The sequence below is a fragment of the Giraffa tippelskirchi genome, chromosome 8, assembly GCF_054371585.1.
Source record: "Giraffa tippelskirchi isolate mGirTip1 chromosome 8, T2T-mGirTip1v1.2.pri, whole genome shotgun sequence".
NCBI classification, from domain to species: domain Eukaryota; kingdom Metazoa; phylum Chordata; class Mammalia; order Artiodactyla; family Giraffidae; genus Giraffa; species Giraffa tippelskirchi.
The window spans coordinates 135,603,780-135,626,835 of NC_137282.1; the positions used below are offsets into that span (position 1 = coordinate 135,603,780).

General features: G+C 43.1%; 1 protein-coding gene across 1 annotated transcript in view; it reads right to left on the reverse strand.

Moving 5' to 3' along the window:
* CLIC5 (chloride intracellular channel 5) overlaps positions 1-19,749 on the reverse strand; it is a 167,174-nt gene extending 147,425 nt beyond the window's left edge. Inside the window, exon 1 of the mRNA XM_081519638.1 lies at positions 19,180-19,749. Within this exon, the coding sequence (XP_081375764.1) occupies positions 19,180-19,749 (570 nt within the window). The remainder of the gene's footprint in view (positions 1-19,179) is intronic.
* Positions 19,750-23,056: the final 3,307 nt, after the last annotated feature.

Consider the following 23,056-nt stretch of genomic DNA (forward strand, 5'->3'; position numbering starts at 1 on the left):
TCCAGGGGATCTTTCTGACCTGGGGATTGAACCTGGGTCTCCTGCATTGTAGGCAAATTCTTTACCATCTGAGACACAAAGGAATTTTTCTAAAGATAACCAAAAAGGAGAAATAAGAAGAATAGCCTCCCCAAATCACATATATTATATGTATGTGAAATTAAAATGTGTATCTATATTTTTATATGTATATAAAATAAAAGCATATGTATGCATGTGTGTATGTATATAATACATAATCCCCCATTAAGGAATCTTTGAGGTAGGGGGTAGAATTTCTGAAAATACAAAATACCAACTACAAAAAATGTGTCTCTCTCAGCCATCGACAATGGCCCTTTTTCTGAACTCCTAGAACACTTAACTGAATAGCCCTCCTCTGCCCTAGTGTTTGCTCTTACTTTCTCCTCGGAGCACTTGTGAGCTCCTTCAGGGTGGAAACCTTGCTCCCACTTGTGGGTCCCCCAGCCCCTGGGGCAACGGCAAGCTTGTACCAGAGGCTGGGTAAATGTTTGTCGGGTTAAGTTATGTTGAACTTGGAGAGCAACTTGCTAGCACTCACTACTATTATCTCCATGAGATTGGAGGCAAATTCTTTAACCTCTCTGGATCACAGTTTCTATGCAATCAAACAAGCAAATTGAATCAAATGACATCCATGATCTTCCCTAGATCTAAATATCCGCGTCTGTTTCTCTACCTTAAGGTCTTCACCAGCAAAGTGAGGATAAAATCCTGATTTAGCTCTGGGTACAGACAGAGAAGGGGCTTCCCTGGTAGTTCAGCTGGTAAAGAATCCGCCTGCAATGCAGGAGATCCCAGTTTTTTCAATTCCTGGGTCCAGAAGATCCCCTGGAGAAGGGAGAGGCTGCCCACTCCAGTGTTCTTGGACGTCCCTGGCGCTCAGCTGGTAAAGAATTCTCCTGCAATGCAGGAGACCTGGGTTTGATCCCTGGGTTGGGAAGATCCCTTGGAGGAGGGCATGGCCAACCCACTCCAGTATTCTTGCCTGGAGAATCACGGAAGGACAGAGGAACCTGGCGGCCTGCAGTTCATGGAGTCACAAAGAGTCAGACACAACTGAGCAACTAAGCACAGCATAGACAAGAAAGGGTTTCTCTCTTTTCCTAAGTGCTCCCTGCTGTGACCCGTGACTGTAAATGTAGGATGAGGTCACCAGCCATAGGATATGTTTGGAGAATGTGCAAATCTTCCTTTTCATGTTCTTCCCTGGTGGCTTCCCTGGTGGCTCACATGATTGAGCTTCCCTGGTAGCTCAAATGGTAAAGAATCTTCCTGCAATGCAGGAGACCCAGGATCTATCCCTGGGTCAGAAAGACCCCTGGAGAAGGGAATGGCTAACCCACTCCGGTATTCTTCCCTGGAGAATTTCACGGACAGAGGAGCCTGGCAGATCACAAAGACTTGGACACAACTGTGGGACTAACATTTTCACTTTTTTTTTTTTCACGTTCTAACCCTCGTGACATGGTAACTGAATTTCACCACCACACACTAATTCCTGTATTTGTTTTGTGTTTTATATTTTATAAATGCTGTCTCCTGTATTTTATCTTTTGAACAACTGCCTCACAAAGTAGGAAAAGAAGATATTATTCCCAGATATGGAAATGCGTCTCAGAGAAGTTAATTTGCCTAAAGGCACCCAGTAGTTATGCTGGTCTGAATTGAGCCTGGGTTTTTTTTTCCCCTGGACTCAGTCTCTGAATTTAGGCATCATGACCAGGAAGTAAATCTGTAACTTGGGGGAGGGGGGTGAGGGTGATACTTGGGACCCATCCTCTCAACCCCCTTCTGCATAAGCATTCAGCAAACATTGTTAATGTCTCATGTATTTCAGTCCCAGAGCTGGTATAATGCCAGTACATTAATCCAGTATTTTCCACAGTGTATTTCATGAAGCATGGTGTGATTTCCCTAAAAAAAGGAAAATCTTGCAGTCAAATAATTGGTAAATACTCCATCTGCACCCTCTTAGAGCTTTTCCAGTATGTATTTGCAAATGAAGAGGCTGAGAAGTTCTGCCATAAAGAGCCCTATTCAAACACTTGTAAATTCAATAGTTTCAAACTATATTTAGAACCTTTGTGCATGAAATATTATTGACAGGTTTCTGCCCACAGACCTTCCTGAGATCCTGCTGAAATAAGAGTACAGACCCACAGAACGGATAATCTCAACAGGATAAGGGAAATGAGACAGGACTACCAAGGGACATAGAATTTAGACAAACTTCTGGAGGTGAGAAGGCAGCTGGGAGCGCACTGACTGATGGTACAGAACAAACTATAGCACAGAATAAATTCCAAGGGGGCTGCAGAGGAGGTGGGGGCCATGTGCTCTACCAGGACCCAGAGAAGCTGTAGGCATGAACTTGGCCAAATCCACAGAGAGCGGGAGGGGGGTTGCGGGGCTCAGCTGGAGTGACTCACTAAAAGTCTATCTTAGAACCGCTGTCCAGTGGAGTTACCTCCAGGCTGAAGATGGAAGGTTCCTGGGACTTCCCTGGGGGTTCAGAGGTTAAGACCCTGTGCTTCCCGTGCAAGAGGTACATGCTCTATCCCTGGTTGGGGAACCAAGCTCCCTGGGGAGTTTCTCCTCCCCAGGAAGGTCTCTGAGTCGCTGGGGAAAGGTGCTTCCAATTTGCATGTGGAAGTGCCCCCAATCCTTCCCTTTTTGGGGCACTTGGAGATCCATCTCCTTTCTACCCATTGTGAAGTGGCCTCCTCTGTCTCTCTTCCCTCATAGGATAGCATGGAAAGATTCAAAAAAGGCACAAGCAGAGAATAAAACTAGAGTTATGAGGAGTTAAGAATGTCACAATGAAAAATGTAACAGAAGGGTTGGAAAACAAAGAAAATCTTTCAAATGCTGCCTGCCATATCAGTAAACAAAGGATGTTGCAGCTGTCACGCCATCAGCCACTGCAGCCCTGAGGAGACTCAGAATGGAGAAAAGCAAGATACTGGCCCCAGAGAGCCAAGGTGCATGTCAAAGGAATGATTTCAGTGAGTCCAGCCTCTTGCAACTTCCTGGCTAGAGAAAAAGACTAAATTCATTCACTTGAGGTATCTGGGTTTGCCTTTTTTTTTTTTAATTAATGGTTGTCTTTTGATGTTCTGACCACCTGATTCTTGTTGCAAAAACTATATTCTGGCTCCTCCCTTATCTTTTCAGAGCAGTCCCCCAGAGCTACCTGAGAGGCTGTCTTCTGGGCCTAAGTCCTCAGAAAGTCCATGGGATAAAACATAATTCTCAGTTTTTAGGTTGTGCTTTTCTCACTTGACAAAACATAGAAAAAGAGAGAGAGAGAGATAACATGAGGGAAGGAACAAGAAGCAGAGGTCAAATCCAGAAGGACAACACCCAACGAAGATGAATTACAGAAAAAATAGAGGGCAGGGCCATGTCTGACACGTGATGTACTCAGCACAAACATTCAAGAGCCAGACCCCAAACAGGCGAAGCTCCTGTCCTGGGAGCCAGTCAACCTTCTGTTAATAATAGGGCAAACCAACCGCAACAAACAATGTCAGGAGCATAAAGCAAACAGGGGATAAGGAAAGAGAGCAGTTGAGTTCTGTTGTGTAAAGTGAAGAGATGATATTTGAGCAGCGACACCGCATAAAGTAAGGAATTGAGCTTCATTTAATCCATGCTTGCTCAATGAAGGAAAGAATGTGGATAGAAGAGTGATACAACCCTGAGAAGGGCAGCCCTCACTGTTCTCACCAACAACTGAGCAGTTCCACTCAGTAATCCCTGAGCCCGTCCATCATAAATAGAAAGCAGTCTTCGATCCCACCCAGAAGAACCACTGCAATCGTTGAGTCCAGGCATTTGTGACATCTGGGGACATCCCATCTGTCCGACGATGTGTTAGGAGACTGAGGCAATGCTTTATCACAGGCTGGATTGCTTCTCTCAGCAAATGGTCTCCCCAGAGTTCCTGAGAACTAGGGTTTTATACTGGGGCTATTTTTAGTTGTCCGCAGAGGCTGCTGGGACCTATTGCTTCAGGAGGGGCTGGTGAAAACTACCCGGGGGAGAGGCATTGCTTTCTGTAATCTTAGCCTGAAGAACTCTCTAATGAGATGTGAGGATTTACAACCTCTGAGAACTGGATGCCTCCTTCATGAAATACAAGATCAGGTAGCTGTGCTCTGTACCCAGCAGTCAGCAAGAAACGGGCCAAAGTTATTTTGGTCAATGGGATGGTAATAGCTCCCATTCAAAATCTTTTGCTAAGATAAAAGGGACTGTTTTGCTTTGGGACTGATTGATACTTGGAAAGTGTTGGTTGGGGGCAGGTCCAGAGAAGGTGCCCCTCACGTTGAGTTCTCACGAGGGCATCCCAGCAGGGTGTGTGTTCCAAACTGAATGTCCTTTTCTTGCTAGTAAAACAAGACACTGACTGGCATTCAGGAAGGCAATTTGTAAGGTCTGGTTAGGAGATCCTGAGCTGGGTATTTAATCTGCCAATGTTTCCACCTCCTTCTCTGCTCCAGGATAATAAGGGCAAGGCTGCCTGTAAAACCTACTGCTGTTGAAATCATCTTCCCAAAGCACAGTTCTGACCTTGCAAGTTCCTAGTTTTAAAACCCTAGATACTCCCTGCTACAGATGCCATAATATCTAAGTCCTAGGTGTTACTCCAGACCTTCTGTATTCCAGGACAATCCCAAGGCTTAATTTTGCTTCTCCTGTGCCTTCACCTTCAGCTCCTCTTGTGCTCCAATCAAACTATATCACTGAATGTTCCCTATAAAGGTATTCTCCACCTCCACGCTTGTGATGGACTCCATGTTGGTATACTCTGCACATTCATATGTTGAAACCCTCAATTTTACATATATGAGCCTATTTCATCCTCATAATAATCCAGTGAAGGATCAAATTGCCTAAGTCTGTACAGCTAATAAGAGACAGGATCAGGATGTGAATTACACAGTCTAGCTCCAGCTTTTCTGCTGTAACCACTAAGCATACTGCCTCCCAGTGACATAGGATTGAGAAGGATGATACAGTTGCTGAGGCCTAGCATCTCATCCTTGGTCCCAGGTCCCATCTGCCACCCGTGTGCCTACATTTCCATCAGAGTTTCAAGTATGCCTCTTCCGTGAAGCCCTCCCTGATAAGTCCAGCCCTCTTCCGTTTCTGAATGCCTTCAGTGTTTATTTGATAATGCGCATCTTGTATTCTTGCAACTCATTCTCTCTCAACTCTCATGTTAGTTTCTAAATACTTTACAGTGGATGTTAATCCTTCCTTCTAGCCAGCAGGTCAGGGCCTCACCAGTGAAGGTCCCCAGCTTAGACTGCTTTTCTATTGCTCGCAACACCTGCACACCAAGTGCAGAGTATAGGCTTCATAAAAGACTCATCAGCCTGTTTGTTTGGAGATGGATTAAAGGGATGCACAGGAAGGAACCGGCAGTTGGCCTGAGCTCGTTCTTGCAGCTACACATTGTTTATGACGGATCAAGAGCTCACCACACTTACAAGAAAATCACTCAACCTTCACCCTCCTATCTTCTTAGTAGGCAGCCCCCTTGTCCCACCCTAGATAACCCCTCTGCTTTAAGGTGGCAAGTTTTTTTGACTGAAGAGGACCTTGATCTCTGTGTCTAATTTCCAGACTTAATGCTATTTGGTCCAAGTGGCTGATGGGGCAACGTTTTCAGTCCTCAAAGTTACTGCTGCTTTGATGGATGACACCTACCACAGAGAGACCCTCAGTGGGCACGGCCAGTGGATACTGACAGCTTTACTGAGATTCACAGGCTCTGCAATGAGCTGTAGAGCTTTGCCTAATCAGTTGCCATTTGAAAACAATTGATTCATATGAACTTATAGCACAGATACTATAAGGAGAATGAGAATGATTTTCACTGGTGATTTCTTTATTTTGTGGGTAGGACCGCTCTTCTGTTTCACTAAACCCAATCACTGAACCTTTTATTTTTAGATAAGGGAATAAAGACCCAAGGTAGGGCCTGTGACCACATAGCTGATGAGTCTTCATGCCACATATGAACCCAGGTCACCCTACAGTAGTACTGTCTTATAGAACCTTCTGTGATGCTAGAAATATTCTCTAGGTATACTTTTCAATATAGTGGCCAGTAGCCACATATATCTGACTGGCACTGGAAATGTGGATAACATGACTAAGGAACTGAATTTTTAAGACTTTTTTTTAAGTTAAATTAATTTAAATTTAAATGCTACATGGAGCTAATAGCTAGTGTTTTGAACAGCACAGTTCTAGAAGAACCAAGACACTTCACAGAGGGTTGCTGTTGTAAACACAAAAAGACTACCCACCAAATTCTTTCCTTTCTTGCCACCATAAGAGAACAGGACACAAATACTTCTGTAGATGGGAAAAACATGCAGTTGTGCTCCAATTAACAAAAGGCCCTCGTGTCAGTTATTCATTACCACCTTACATATTTACCCTGCAGTTGTTATCACTGAAACCTCAGAACATTAGTGGTTTCATAAACAATGCATCCTCTTGTTTATGTGAGCTGTTGCCATGTTACTGTCGTGCACCAAGCTAGGCAATAATGAGGAGCTGGCACTTTTGCAAACCCACAGACTCATGAAAGGATGCAGAGAGCTCTGCTCATAAAGCATAAACATGGGGCATGGCTTAAAGCCCAGGTTTCTAATCTTTGTCCTCACAAGATTACACAGAATACTTGGTTTCAGGGCTGAAAACATGTTCCACTCACAGGGAGTCATCTCATATTTTTAAGAGAGTGTCATTTGGTAGAAGAGCTGCCAGTCAGTGAATTTTCCTATGGACACAATACAATTCATACACAAAATCAATCTGTATTCTTCAGGCCTGGGTATTGGAAGATAGCTTAAAAATAGAATTCCCTTTTAATAGTAGTGAAATCCTCTTTTCCTATGGGTTTTCAAGGGAACTCATGGAATCACCAGAGGCTTGAATGGTAAGAAGTTAAAAGATGAGAAGATGGCATTGTATTTTGACCTTTGTTGATGAATGATTAGCTGGGACATCTATTTTCCTGTCCCCTCATTACTCAGAACTTCAAGTACAAAATAAAGACAACATAGTCTTAAGAGAAAATGGAAAGATGGAAGGTCAGCAAGCAGCTTTTGACTGAAGGTCAACATATCTGCAATAGCTAACTCCCATAATGTCACTTTAATGTCAGTATCATTAGACTTTAGTCTAGTTGAACTTTATGACTATATTCCAAACTCCAACTCAGACTTGACTTCAAGGGACCAATATTTGAAAGAAAGGAGAAGCAACTCAAGTGAAATGAGGATCTTAAAGTCAACCTCCATTTTGGCCAAGATGGATGAAAAGGAAACAGATTTCCACTTAACAACAGAAACTTTCTTTAAACAACAGGTAAAGCAGACAAACTATGTGAAGTGATGGTTTTCAGACACTGGAGACAGGTAACATAGAACCTCAATAGAGGCTGATTCTCTCTGAGTTGAGGAGACAGCAGAGTCTGATATTTCAGAAAGTCAAGGCAGCTAGAATTCACAGATCAAAATAACAGACAGGCTGGAGGTGCAGAGAGATAGTGATAGAGTTAGAGATAGATAGATAGGTAGATGGATGCAATCCATATCTTTAACTTGGTGGAAAATTAGCTCAAAATGGATCTTAGAGTTAAATATAAAACCTAAAACTGAAAAACTTCTAGAAGAAAATATATTTCTAGGAGAAAATCTTTGTGACCTTGGAGTTGACAAACATTTCTTAGAACAGAAAAAGCACAAACCATAGAAGAAAGAAATCAATACATGGACTTCATCATAATCACAACCTTCAGTCTTCAAAACACACTTATGAAAAGGAAAAGTCTCTCTAAACTATGTGAAAAAGACTTATCTGATAAAGAAATTGTATCTTGACAATATAAGAAACTCTTAAAATTCAATAATATTAATATGACAATGCTAACATAACAATAATAAGCAAAATATTTGAACAGATACTTCATCAGAGAAGATGCAACAATGGCTAATAACCACATGAAAAGATGTTTAACATCATAAGTCATTAGAAAAAAATGTAAATCAAAGCTGCCATGAAAGATCATTATACATTTATCAGTACACCTACAACTTAAAAGATGGACAATACCAAGCACTGGAAAAGAAGCAATTAGAAATCTTTTATAAATTCTCCCAGCCACTTTGAAAAGAACTTGAAAGATTTTTTAAATAAGGTTAAACATTCACTGACCATATGCCCCAATAATTCCACCCTTAGGTATTTGACCAAGAGAAATGAAAACACAATCAACACAAAATCTTATATGTGAACGCTTACAGCCATTTTATTAATAATAGTCAAAACCTGGGAAAGAACCCAAGTGTCCGTCAACTGCTGAATGAATGAACAAATTGTGGTACAGTCGCACAATGGAATATTATTTAGTAACAAAAAGGAACCACCTGCTGATGTATGTACTGATATGGATGAATCCAGAAACATTATGCTAAGTGAAAGAAACCACACACAAAAGGTTACAGAGATTAATTCAATTTATACAATACTTTTGAAAAGGCAAAACTATGATGATAGAAAGATGTGTGGTTTCCAGGATTCAGGGCGCGGCTGGGAGGGGACCCATAGCAAAGGGTCAAGAGGGAATTTTCTTAGATTATGGAGATATTCCTTATCATGATTGTGATGACTGTTATACAACTTTACATATTTGTTCAAAATTCATTGAAGAGTGCACTTAAAATTGCTGAATTTAGTGTACGTAAATTGTGTCCCAACAAAATTGACACTCAAAAAAGGAAGGTACATACTAGGATATATAGTATAATACCATCTCTATTAAACAAAGGGGAAAAAGATCATTTCAAATATATGAACATACACATATTTGACAGGCTTATGTAAAATGTTTCAGGAAGCATAGAAGAATAGAATAAATAGAATAGAATAAATCGCCTCAGAAAATGGAAATGGAATGCCTGAGGCAGTGAGGTGGGGGAGGGACTATCTTTTGCACCCTTCAAATTATGAACCATGCAAATGGTGTGTGTGCGTGCGTGTGTGTGCACGTGTGTGTGTGTGCTAAGTCACTCAGTCATGTATGACTCTTTGAGACCCTAAAGATCATCGCCCACCAGGCATCTCTGTTCACGGGATTCTCCAGGCAAGAATACTGGAGTGGGTTGCCACGCTCTCCTTCAGGGGATCTTCCCGACCCAGGGATCAAAGAGACCCAGCATCTCTTGTGTCTCCTGTATTGGCAGGTGGGTTCTTTACCACTAGCGCCACCTGGGAAGAGCTGTGCAAATGGCAAATGTATTCAAAAGGGGAGAGGAGTCAGTTGGGCTCCAAAACCTGTTACTATTCAACATGAATTGAGTCAAAGTCCTGTTTTTATGTGAGAAAGAGAGGTTAAAAGGTAATTATCACATTGTTTTGGGTTGAATTACATCTCCCCAAAATTCGTACGTTGAATCCTAATCCCTAGGGCCTCAGAATGTGACTACATTGGAGACAGAGTCTTTTACTGAAGTAATCCAGTCAAAATGTGATCATTAGGGTGATCCTAATGGGGTCATTATGGCAGACCCCTAATCCAATATGACTTGTGTCCTTAGAAGAAGAGGAAATTAGGACACAGACACACACAGAGGAAGACGCAGGAGGAAGACAGCATCTCCAAGTCAAGGAGAGAGGCCTCCGTAGAAACCAACCCTGCCACACCTTGATTCTTGCCTTCCAGCACCCTGGCGAATTCTGGAGACTTCTGACCTCCAGAATTGTGAGAAAATATATATCCGTGTACCACCAGTCTGCGGTATTTTGTTATGGCAGCATTAGCAGACTGGTACACTGAGGTAAGATCCAGCCTCAAGGGGCCAAAAAAAGCTTGGGCGAGGGTCCAGAGTCATGAAATGGCATGAAGTGTGCAGGGAAATAGGGCTTCCAGGTGGCTCAGTGGTAAAGAACCCACCTGCCAATGCAGGAGCTGCAGGAGACTCGGGTTCGATCCCTGGGTCAGGAAGATCCCCCGGAGAAGGAAATGGCAATCCACACCAGTATTCTTGCCGAGATAATCCCATGGACAGAAGAGCCTGGAGGGCTATGGTCCATGGGGTTGCAAAGAGTCAAATGTGACTGAGCACGCAGGTGCAGGGTAAAACAAGTCAACATGTTTCAAGGCAAAGTGCGAGTGAAGAGTAGTCGATGATGCGGTCTTGGCTAAAAGCCTGATGGGGCATGAAGACCTTTTGATACATTCTCTCATGCCAGCCTTTTTCCTGGGGGCAGTGGGGAGCCACTCCATAGCCAGAAACAGGGAATGGTGTGGTCAGATGCCAATCTGGTGACTGTGTGGGGCTTCTTAGGAGGAAGATGGGTCTGGAGGCAGAGTGACCATTTGAATAACTGTGGCCAAGATGACCATGGCCAGTGATGGCCAAGATGGAAAGGAGAGAACAGTTTAGGCAGTGAAATTGACTGGACTGTTGGGTGGTAAAAAGCAGAAATCTGAGTTACTCAGAAGTTTTAGTTCATATATTTGGTGACATGGCTCACAAGGTGGTAGGATGAGGTGTGGATGCAGGGACTGCCATTAACTTTGCAGTCCCTTTGGAGAAAAAAATGTCCAAAATTTTTCTTGGAAAACAGGTGGGTTCTAATTTGGGGGTATTTATTTCAGAATATCACATCACCTTCCTTTTCAGAGCTAACATGATCCCTCGATGACCCAGGTAATGTGCCTTTCTGACTCTTTAGCGAGTGTTTCTTCCCATGGTTTCTTGAGATGCTATTATAAAAGGCTTAGAGCAAGAAGCCGACTCCACAGAAAGGACAGAGTCAGCTGGACCACTCAAAGTCATTCTCCCCCTCTCACATGGAGACACAGGTGTGAGGACCCAGCCAGGGAAGCAGAATGCAGCACAGAGACAGACAACATCAAGGGACCCTCCTGAGATCAACTTTCACAAAAAAATGTGCATGGAGTTTTAGAATGTTCCTGAACCTCCTGTGTTAGTTGTTCAGTCATGTCCAACTCTTTGCAACCCCATGGACTATAGCCCGCCAGGCTCCTCTGTCATTGGAATTCTCCAGGCAAGAATACTGGAGTGGATAGCCATTCCCTTCTCCAGCGGATCTTCCCAACCCAGGGATCAAACCTGGATCTCCTGCATTGTAGGCAGATTCTTTACCATCTGAGCCACCTCACCAATTCAATGAACACAAACTTGGTCAAACTCTGGGAGATGGTTATGGACAGGGGAGCCTGGTGTGCTGCAGCCCATGGGGTTGTGGACAGTTGGACACGACTTGGCAACTGAAAAACAACAACAGAACCTCCTCTGGCAGATTCAAAATATCTAGCACCCCAGGTTAGGAATGCCAGTAAGAAGGCAATGCCCTGGACGGGGGTGAGGGTGGGGGTCAAAGCCCTGGCTTTGCTGTTCATTTGCCATCAGGCTTGGGTAAGTTATTTAGCTCCTCTAGTTTTCAATATTCTTGTCAGAGCGCTAGAATTCTGTTCCCTCTTTGATTGATGCCATTGATTCACAGAGGAAACTAGTTCCAACGGTCACCTAGAAGACGATTTTGAATAAAACCAGGACTTGGTTATGTCCCCAGAGCTCTTATTAAGAAGACATTGTGACAAGAATAGACATCTTTCTTCAAACCTGTCCCTTGCTCCATATTCATGTTTCAAGGGTTCCGTGAAAGGACAGCTGGGCGTATGCAACGGGTTCAGACTTGCACTTTGTCACAGATGTTTCCAAGGACATATCTGATGGGTCCTGATTACTGACATTAGAGCAGGCCCTCCCTAGGGCTGGTGAACAGGAAGCCCCTTGCAGGGTTCCAGCTATTTCTGGGCATCTAAATATAAAACTTCCGAGTAGTTCAGCCAGGCTAAGACAGAGCTCATAAACACATTTAAAAAAAAAAATATCTAACTATACTAAAACAACATCAATCAACACTTGGTGCTGAATCCACATTATACTTTCCCCCAACGAAATATAAAGTACCAAGACATACATTTAGATAATACATAAATCAGTTACACACTTGGTCGCTTTTCTCGGAAATTCATCTGGATGAAATTAAGGATATAAATATTTGGATATACTCAGACTCTCAGCTGAGTGAATAAATCACTGAAAAAAGAAGGCAGTCATTATACACAATATATTTACATTTAAAAGTTTCACCTAATCTTCGAAACGAAACTTAGTAGATGTTTGTTTGCTCCTGTCCTACACGGTTAAGTGGAAATGCTTTTTAATTTGCTTATGCATCACCCTAAACATTGCTTTGCTCATGATATTCTCCTCCAATATCATGCTACTCTCAGTTGCCTTCAGGATAAAATCCAAGCTGCTCATTGTGCCATGTAAGACCATGCCTAATATTTTGTAATAGCTTATAAGGGAAAAGAATCTGGAAAAAAAACCAGATATATATGAATCACTTCGCTGTATGCCTGAAACTAAAACAACATTGTAAGTCAACTACAGTGCAATGAAACAAACAAACAACAACAAAAAGACAGAAGGAGAATCAAAGATATAATTAAAAAATGAAAAGAGTGTACTTCTCGTTCTTCAACCTCAGCATCTGTGCTGCCTCGATGGGCATCTTCCCTCCACTCCAGCCTCACAGACCTCCTCGCACACACCTGTGTATCTGCTGTGCCCTTGTGTCTGCTGAGTCCACGGCCTAACACATCCCTGTGGCATCTCACCTGAGTCACATCTCAGTAAGCAAATCCAGCTGCATGTCCCTCATTTCCTCAGTGGGATTTCTTAACTCCTCGACTCTGATGGGGCATTTTTGTTTGCCTCCAAGGCAAATGGACTCAGTGTGTCGCTTATGAAAACTGCCAGGAAGGAACCAGTAGGTGAGGTGAACTATTCTCCGCAATCTTGGCCGAGGAAAGAGTCTCAAACCCCATATGGTGACAGAAAAGAAAGGAAACCCTGTGAGTCAAAAAGATTGTAAAAACTGAGCATATCTACCAATGCACAACTTAACCATTTATCCACAATGTACGTGCATTTATTCATTTACAAAGTATAGTAACGTACTACTACAAGAATACACTGTGCACGTGATGAAATACACAAAATAACATTGAAGAAAACTAGGTTACATCAAATAGAAATACTGCTTAATACTTCTTATCCTAATTACAGTATTCTAACAGCCTGTGGATTAGGTTGAATACTCTATTTTGGATACCAGGCTATGAGTTTAAGAAACATTTACTAGGGCCTGTATGTTGGCTGACTCCAGAAGGACACCATTTACATCTTCTGTGAATGACGCTCCCCAACTCTGCTCCGTGCACAAGATGTGCAACACTAGGGGGGGACCCTGTGAGAGCCTCGTTAGAGACAAACCCTGAGGATGCGCTTTCCAAGGCACGGACTTTGAGTGAGCTGAGTGAAAAGGCATGTTGATTTCTTGCTGGCCCTCCCAGTCACACCCAAATCGGGATGTCCTAATCATTATCAAACAGTCTCCTTGAGAGGATAACACGTGTGCCAGTCACGTGACGCTGATACAGAGCTGGAGCCACATGCCCTGGTCAAAGACTGTAAGAGCTGGAAGGGCCTGCGTTTCAGAGGTGAGAAAACTGGGGCCCAGGAATGCTTCATAGTGAATCATTGACCGAAAAGTGTTAGAATTTCCTGACCAGTGCTCTTTCCACAATATTACACTGTCACCTTAAGATCAGCAACAGAATGTTTATTGTCTACTAACTATAAGGCTTTGTGCCTAAAATAAATTTTATGATGGTTCAAATTCATCACGATAAACAATAATAATTCAGGCTACTAAACATAGAGCATTTACTATACGTCAGATAGTATTCTAAGCGATTTACATGGATTCCCTTATTCAATCTTCGTAACTACTCTATTAGGAACATAACATTATGACATCGATTTTACCAAAGAGAAAACTGATAAAAAACCTAACAGAAATTAATTTGCTAAGCCAGGGTTCAAACCACACAACCTGACTTCAAAACCTGCTCTACAACATATATATATATACTGCCTTCCATGATCAATGACATCAATAATGTGCAGGACAAATGGTGTTCATTTGCACCCTTTCTCTTTGCAACTGTCATAATCAGAATACTTTTTTTCCCTTTGCATTAAATACCAGAATTATTTTCTCTCTCTCTCTCCTTCTCAATCTTCCTGTCTATCTCTTATCTCCATCTATATCTCTATTTCCTTCCTCCCCCGGTCTCTGTCCCTCTTATCCCTCTCTTTCTTTCTCTTTCACACACACACACACACACACACACACACACACACACAGTTAGGAAAATGTCTACAAGGTCTAAAATTATTTAGCATAAAGCAGCAGACAATTCTTATAATCCTATCAGCAAATTCTGAACCGACAGTCTCGCTTGATTGCCTATGACATGGATTGCAGCTCTCACTAGAGATCTTTCTTTCACTGGATCTCAGTCAGTGACCACAAGGAAATTATTTCTTTCCTTTTATTTTCAAGAATTGTGTTTCTCTAGATTTCCTTGATGGTCCATTGTTTTAAGACTCCATGCTTCCACTGCAGCAGGCATGAGTTCTGTCCCTGTTCAAGGGACTAAAGTCCCACATGCTGAGTTGTGCAGACCAGGAAAAAAAAAAATTGTATTTCTCTGTCTTCCCCAGAGAACAGACAGTTGCACTTGGGATGTGCTGCTTTCATTTCTTATATCCAGTGTCTGGCATGCAGTATGTTGTAAATGTAGGAAGGAAGGGGCAGAGAGAGAGGAAGAAAGGGAAGGAGGAAGTGAGGGAGGAATATATGAAAGACTGCATGATCCACATTTTCTGGATCACATGGTCCTGGAGAAGGAGTTCACAGGTGGAATGGAAACATCTGCATTCACCCAGTGGCTCTGGTCTAACCCCCTAGGGTCAGCCTTGGCGCCTTCCTTTCTTCACACTACACATCAGACCCGCCAGCAAAACCTCTGGGCTCTCTCTTCCCAACCATCTCAAGCCCGCCCTGTTGTGACCATTGTCCAATCCCCATCTTTCCTTGCCTAGTTTTTCAACTGCCTCCAGCCTGTCCTCCCTGCCTCTACTCTTTCTCTGCTCTAGTCTATCACTGAAGAGGCAGTCAGGATGTTCCTTGCAGAACCGTTTGATGACCACCCCCCTCCCCGCCACACTTATCACTCAGAGTAACAGTGAAAGTTCTTTCTATGGCTCATCAGGCCTCAAGGTGACCTGTGCCACCCCCACCTCTCTTTTCCTCCTTCACTCACCCATCCCTGGCCACACCGCCTCCTCCCTCCTCTACTCAGCATCATTTTCGGTCCCACTGTGGGAAGCTGAACAATAGCTCCCAAACACGCCCATGTTCTAATTCCCAGAAATTTCCGTAGCAAAAGGGACTTAGCAAAAGTGATTAATTAAAAGATCTTCATATGAGGAGATTATCCTGGATTATCCTGCAGGCCCAAACCAACAATTTTCTTTTTAAGAGGGGCCAGAGGAGTCAGATCAGAAGGCAAAGGGAAGCTGGGGACTTCTGTGGTTGTCCAGTGGTTAAGACTCCATGCTTCCATTGCAAGGAGCACAGGTTCCATCTCTGGTCAGGGAACTAAGAGCCTGCATACTGCACAGCATGGCCAGGAAAAAAATAAAAGTGAAGCTGGAAGCTGGGGAGAAAGGGAGATGTGACGTGGGCCCTAAGTGAAACATGAACACTGCCCCGAGAAGAGGGCTGTGCTGTGCTCAGATACTCAGTCCTGTTGGACTCTTTGTGACCCCGTGGACTGTAGTCCACCTGGCTCTTCTGTCCTTGGGATTTTCCAGGCAAGAATACTGGGGTGGGTTGCCATTTCCTCCTCCAGGGACATCTTCCGGACCCAGGGGTCAAACCCACGTCTTCTGCATCTCCTGCATTGCCGGAGGATTCTTTACCACTGAGCCACCAGGGAAGCCCTCTCTGGGAGCGAGGGTGGGTGGCGGGTAGCGGGGGAAGGAGGTGGGGTGGTGGGGAGAGCGGTGGGAACAAACTCTCCCTGGAATCTCCAAAAGGAACACAGCTCTGCTCTGATGACTCCTTGTTTCAGCCCCACAGGACTCATTTCCGATTCTGATCCCCACAATGTTGGAGAATAAATTCGTGTGGTTTGGAGCCACTATGTTTTTTAGTAGTTTGTTAGGGCAGCCGCAGGAAATTAACATGCCCATTATTTTGTTTTATGCTTCTTTATGGCACTGTCACCACAGGGCATATTTTATATTTACTTCTCTACGTGTCCATCTGTTGTCTCTCCTGCTACGAAGCAAAGTGCAGGGGAGCCTGGACTTTGTTTACTTCCCTGTTGTACACCCAGAACCTGGCCCAATAACTATCTGTTGAATGAATAAATAAATGACGTATTTTAATTATTTGATCAACACCTGGAAGTGGCTGAGCCTCAGTACAAGGTTGGTTGAACACACCGTTATTAACTTGCCTTCCATTTTCTCTGATCTGTACAGACAGGTAGAAGCATACACAAATGAGTGCAGGTATAGCTGCAGCCCAAGTGTTCAGTTGTTAAGTTGTGTCTGACGCTTTGCAACCCCATAGACTGTAGCCCACCAGGCTCAGACTTGGTCCATGGGATTTGCTGGACAAGAATACTGGAGTGGGTTGCTATTTCCTTCTCCAAGGTATCTTCCTGACGCAGGGATGGAACCCATGTCTCCTGCATCGGCAGGCGCATTCTTTACCACTGAGCCACCTGGGAAGTCCAAGAAGAATTCATAGAGGGAGTCAGAAGTGGGTGAAAAGCCTTTTGGGTTCACAGTAGCTGGAACATTAATGGAACATCAGCAGCCCAAGTGGTCCACCCCAAAGCAGCCCAGGAGGAGAATAACCCCAGAACCCCAGCACCAAGCCCACTAGGAAGATGGTGGTCCCCGTCAAATGCAGGGGTTCCAGCACCCCCTCCTTGGAGCTGGGAGGAGCATGGAGCTTGAGCTGGTCACCCTCATGCCCTCTGCTCCCGGGCAGGACCAGTCACTTGACTTCATGTTATCCATTTCCATTCCCCATGGAATAAAGAACCGCAGTGGGGGTGGGGTGGGGGTTGAGAAGCTGGGGTTAAGCCTGTCCTTCTCACTGAATGATGCTGAGCATCTCGTAAAAGGAGTTCACACATAGGAGCTGAGGTTGATTTTATATTGTATGACCCCTTAGCAAACTTAGAGTTAATTAGATCCAATATTTGCTTTAGGAAACTACAGATCTTAAGAACTTAGAAACCCTATGTTACTATCAAATAGTTTTTCCTGTGGCTGGCACCAGTTGGAGATGCCAATACTTCTATTTCCGCCTACTTCTGTTTGGTTCAACGGCCATGGCAGGCTGATTTCTGATGAAATCAACACTTTGCCAAATATACAGATAATGGTCTGGTGTGCCTGGAATAATGGTGATCATGACAATGATAGTTCATCTTCAATGATCAGGATGATAATGATTCAGGATGCTGATGGTTGCAGGAAGTTACATGGATGTCTCTGTCTTGAGGAAAATATACCCAGTCCTCACTTTTGAAAGGTTGATTCTTTTTTTTGAAACTAATACAATGGTAAGTGGAGATAAAGGCTGGAATGTAGCTGGAAAGCCCCTATTTGAACTTTGCCTCCTCCATGGAGCCTCTCTTGACTCCTTTGTGCATCCTACACCCTCGGGTACTCCCAGAATACCCACAGCATGCTACTTGCTCACTCCTCCATTTCACCAACATTCACAACTGGCAAGTCTGCCTCCTGTACCACACTGTTATTGTTTGAGAGCAAGGGCTCTGTCTACAGACCCACCTCCCTCCCAAATGCTCAACACAATCCCAGGCAAGGTTTGCCAGGCACCTAAATACAAACCAAACACTCTGCTTTGTGCTTTTGAAAAAGGACCTTGTGGTCGAATAAAAGAGACACGATTTATACACCAAAAACAACTAGGGAAAAATACAGAGTAGGAAATAATTATATATTAAATTAGCAATACATACAATTAGTGCATTTCACTAGATGAGTTAACTGGAAACCAGAAAGGGCAGAAATGAGTGTACACTGGGGTTTTCATAGGTTCGTAGAGTAATATTTTGTTAGCCAGGAGTAGCAGCATTTACGAATATGTTGTCTTCACATTGAAGAACTGTGTCAGTATGAATTTGGGTCGGGGGAGGTTGGGAAAAAAAATCATCTTGATCCATAAAGATGACCTGTTTAGCCCTGAAAAGCTTTTTATGTCTTGATAATATTCATAACCACAATCTTTATTAAATTATCAATCTAATACAAAGATCATCAAAGTTCTTTGTTTAACTATCCCAAGGGTTAAACATTAACACTGACGCTAAGTGTCTTACTAGTGAAATCGTTTTATCTCATCAGATATTTTAGTTATATTGGTGTCAAAAGGGCAAACTGGGTGACAGAGGTAACATTTATTGACCATATATACGAAGTACTATCTGTGAACTTAGAAACGTTCAGGAGGAAACACTGGTGCCCGATTGTAGCCTTGGCTTTCACAAACCGTAGTTTTGTTTTACAAAATCACGCTGATGAAGGAAATTTAACCAGACAGGAAAACAGCACTTGACGTCTGTCACAAAGGAAAGGATTTGAGCAACAATTTCTGCTCACTCATAAGCGAACTTTTTTTTTTTTTTGATTTTTTGCTCATCATGGATGTTTTTTGGCATCCATTTTTTAAACTTTTGTTTATTTTTTGGCCAAGCCCCAGGGCATGTGGGGTACTAGTTCCCCAACCAGGGATCAATCCATGCCCCCTGCGGTGGAAGGGTGGAGTCCCAACCCCTGGACCACCAGGGAAGTATCCTCAAAAGGGAACTCTGAAAAAATGCTTTGCCCATGGTACAGAGAAGCGATCATAAGACACACACTTTAAATGTACTTTCCATTTCTTGTAATTCTGAGCCATTCTGGGTGAACCATGGAATGACTCATTTCATCTGCCCTACTCTTGAATTATATACTGACATCCAAGGACCATGACACCACGCATCTTTCCCTCGTCACTCAGAGCAAAATAAAGCACCAGTTAGGCCATCTGCAGGGGCAGGTGTGCCTGTTTCAGGGCATTCCTTACCTTCACAAAGAGGTTAATCTCGGGGCTTGCGGCAGCTGATTCGTTTCCTTCTGAAACATCATTAGCAGAACAGCTAGTAGGGGAGATCTCGCGGGTGGAGAAGGCTCTGCTATTCTGGATGGTGAAGCTCGAGGGAGAAGGCAGGTCTGCCTCCATCTCGCTTCCATTCTCCTGGGGCTCCTCTGGGTCAGACCCCTGGGGCTCCTCTGGGTCAGACCCCTGGTCCTTGGTTGGTGAGAACAATTCTTCCAAGGAGATGTCCTCATCCTCCCTGGGTTCCCCGGGTTGGGAGTCCTGAGCCTTAGAACATGCTTCATCAGGCAGGACGTATTCTCCTGTTTCTGGCTGTAAAGAGGCTGAGGTTCTCCCCTGCCGCCCAACAGTGTACACGGCCACAGAGTCATATTCGTGGCTTTCCAGCTCATTGACATATAAGTTGTCTTCCCTCCTCACATCTTCATGGACTTCATCATAAAGGGGACCTCCGTGTTCTGCTGGGTCTGAATTCTCATACACCCTCTCTGTTTGGACTCTGTTGTAGATGGTGGTGCTGTAGTTTTCGTCATTCATGTTTATTGATCTGATAGATCCTTTCGCAAGCAGACCCGAGTAGGTCTGAGAGGAGGAAAAGGCTAGAGGATGCTGCACCACCTCGCAGAGGAATCAACAGGCTTTTGAAACACAGCAACCAGCCACAGCTATCAATGACAGGTCTCTAACAATCATTTACCGGAGAAATTAATCGGCAAACCTCAAGTCCATTGGACATAAGATAAAGCTTACACAGTCAGTTAACTCCTTCATGCCTGAGCATATTTTCAAGCAGACTCTGGTTTTTCTCATTGCCAGCAACTCCAAGATTCTTTGGATCAACTAGAGGTTGAATTATCTCCCCAGTACACATTGAAATTCTGAATAGTTAGCCATTTGTCATTAAATAGGGCTCCTTCTTCCAACTACCTCCAAATGCTGACAACATTCAAGAAGTCCCTGCTGTTCAGTGGAAAACAATTCTCAGCAATCATAACTCATCTGTGAAGAGCTGAATTTGTTACTCAAAACAACTGTTTGAGCATTGATGCCCTGTGATAAATGAGCTGTATATGTTTCAGTTAGGTAATGAATGCCATTTATGTTTCTTATCTGGAAACACCATGAGGTGATTCAATGGCAGAAGGAAAAGAAGATAAGTGCTCTGTTCTATGGTCACATCAGTACAGATCACCCAAGCTAAGGCACTCTAAGATTTATGGCTTGGGTTTTATTTTTTTCCTCTTCAACTTGCATGTGATTATCACAGTCAACACACCTTCACAACAACCCTTTTAGGTGCAGGATACTAGTTGAGCACTAAACACTTGAGTTAGAAGATACACCCTCTGTCCTCAAACGACTTCTAAAGTAAAGAACTGTATGCACAAGCTGTCTAGCTGATGTCATCTGCAGATGCCATGAACACAGAGGCTCTTTGTTTTTTAACCTGGTACTCTAGTCTGCTAATTTCTGCTTCTCTTCAGCACACCATGTACATCATTCTCTTTCAAATAATAACTCAGATGGATTGTAAAGGGACGTTTAATATCTAGAAATCATGTGAAAATTGAGAAGTAACCTGCCCAGTTGACAGGTTTCAAAGCATCTGATGAGCATCTTATTGACAAAACTTCATTGTACCCTTGCCTGCAGTGCTGCATTCAAGAATCTTCTGGAGTGAACTAGAGCAGGATTTCTAGAAATCTAGCTTTGTGGATAGCTTAAAGAATAGATCAAAGGAAAGATGCCAGAGACAGACTTTAAAGTCTATTGATGCTACCCCTTTATTTTATTGAAAAGTAAAGTTTGATAGGTCCAAATACCTGACCGATTACCATAGTTCCCATAGTGAGGTGTTTATAACTCAGTGGAGCCCCAGTTCAAATCCTTCTCACAATTTTAGCACTGGAGAAAACCTGAACAGTCATTCATTCTAACTGATTTTACATTTGAAGGCAGCCTGGAGCCTAGAAAGGGGAAGCAAGTGGTCCAAGTTCTCACAGTGAGTTAATACTAAGCCGATTTCGATTGTGATTTCTTAACCTCCAGCTCAGTGATCTTCCTGCCACTTACTCCCTTCCTAAGTCAGTGTTTTCCAACCTTTTCTCCTGATCATACAACCTCCCAACCCACCCCCCATCCCTAAAAGATTCTTTTTAGATATTTCTCCCATTTAATTAAAATACTGCTGATATACTACATATCTGTTTACATATTGTATATACATCTGTGTGTTACACGTCAAAAAAAAGTAAGTTTTTTTTTTCACTGAAGAACTAGTTTTCACTCTTCCGGATGTAGTATTGCTTCTTTTGAGAATTATGTGCTTCCACTGCTAGAACCCTTCTAGATGATGTGCCATCCTGCATCATTTCCAAATAACAGTATCCTACAACCTGAGCTTATATACTCCGCATGCTACCAGGTCCCTACCAAGGTAACCCAAGGAGGCCGGTTAAGCTTAGGGCCCAAGATCACACAGGTATTTTATACATTCAGCCCCCTTGTTAGCCATCTCAGGACATACCTATCATGATTTAGTTATAGGTTTCAACATGGAACTGATCATCCTGTTACAGCATAAATGAGATCATTTCTCCCTCTGGTCAAACTCATATAATGGCTCCTCAAAGTCCTTACAGTGACCACATGCATTCATGCATGCTCAGTCATGTTTGGCTCTTTGTGACTCCATGGAATGTAGCCCACCAGACTCCTCTGTCCATGAGATTCTCCAGGCAAGAATCCTGGAGGGGGTTGCCATTTCCCCCTCCAGGAGATCTTCCAAACCCAGGGATCAAACCCAAATCTCCTGTGCCTCCTGCATTGGCAGGTGGGTTCTTTACCACTAAGTCACCTGGGAATCCCTATAGTGACCCACAGAGCCCTAGAAAATCTACACCAGCTTTCCTATGCCCACTTTTCTCTCCCTGGTTTACCCTGCTGCAGAGGATGTGGCCTTGTTGCTGTGCCTGGAACACTCTGGATCTTTACCCTGGCTGTTGCCTCTGCCTGGAATACATTCCCCTTGGATATCTGCATAATCAACTCTCCAAACTCTTCTAAGTTCCTACCCATACATCCCTTTCTCAGTGAGGCCACTCCACCTGTCTTGTGGAAAATGATGACATATCCCAACTCCTATCTCTGCCCTCTCCCCATTACTAAAAGCCTTTTCCTGACTTTCTATTTATTTTTTCCATAGTACGTATCACCTTCTAATAAGATATATACATTATTTATTTATTGTATATCTTGAGTTTGTTTTCTGTCTTCCACCACTGGAGTATAAGTCCTGTATGGACACAGATCTGTGTCTGCTTTTTCATTATGGTTTCAAGCACCTAGATTAGTGCCTGGCACATATTATTCAATACATTATTTGTTGAATCATTTTTTTTTTTGATTGTTTGATATCTTTGTCCTCCACTGGACTCACAAAGCCCAGGACTATTTTTCTCATCAATGCATACCTAAAGTCTAACAGATATCTGACACATAATAGGTGCTTATTAAATATTTGTTTCATAAACAACTAAAATAGAGAAGATGAATCTAGAATTCAAATCATTTTACTCCTGGTCCATTTTCTTCCGGTGTCATCTCATTACTATATTGTAAACTCCAGCAGGAAGAAACTAGGTCTCCCACAGCACTTTGTATAAAACAAGTTGGCTTGTTTGCTTGTAAAAGAAAGAGTCCCTCAGTCAATTAATCAATTGAAAGTATGCTGAGGGCCCCGTATGACTGTGACATATAACCTAGGGAAGGAAACAAGACATACATTCATTTTCTTGAGAAGTTCTAAAAAAAAGAACCTGTGTGCTTTCTGAAATACAAGTTT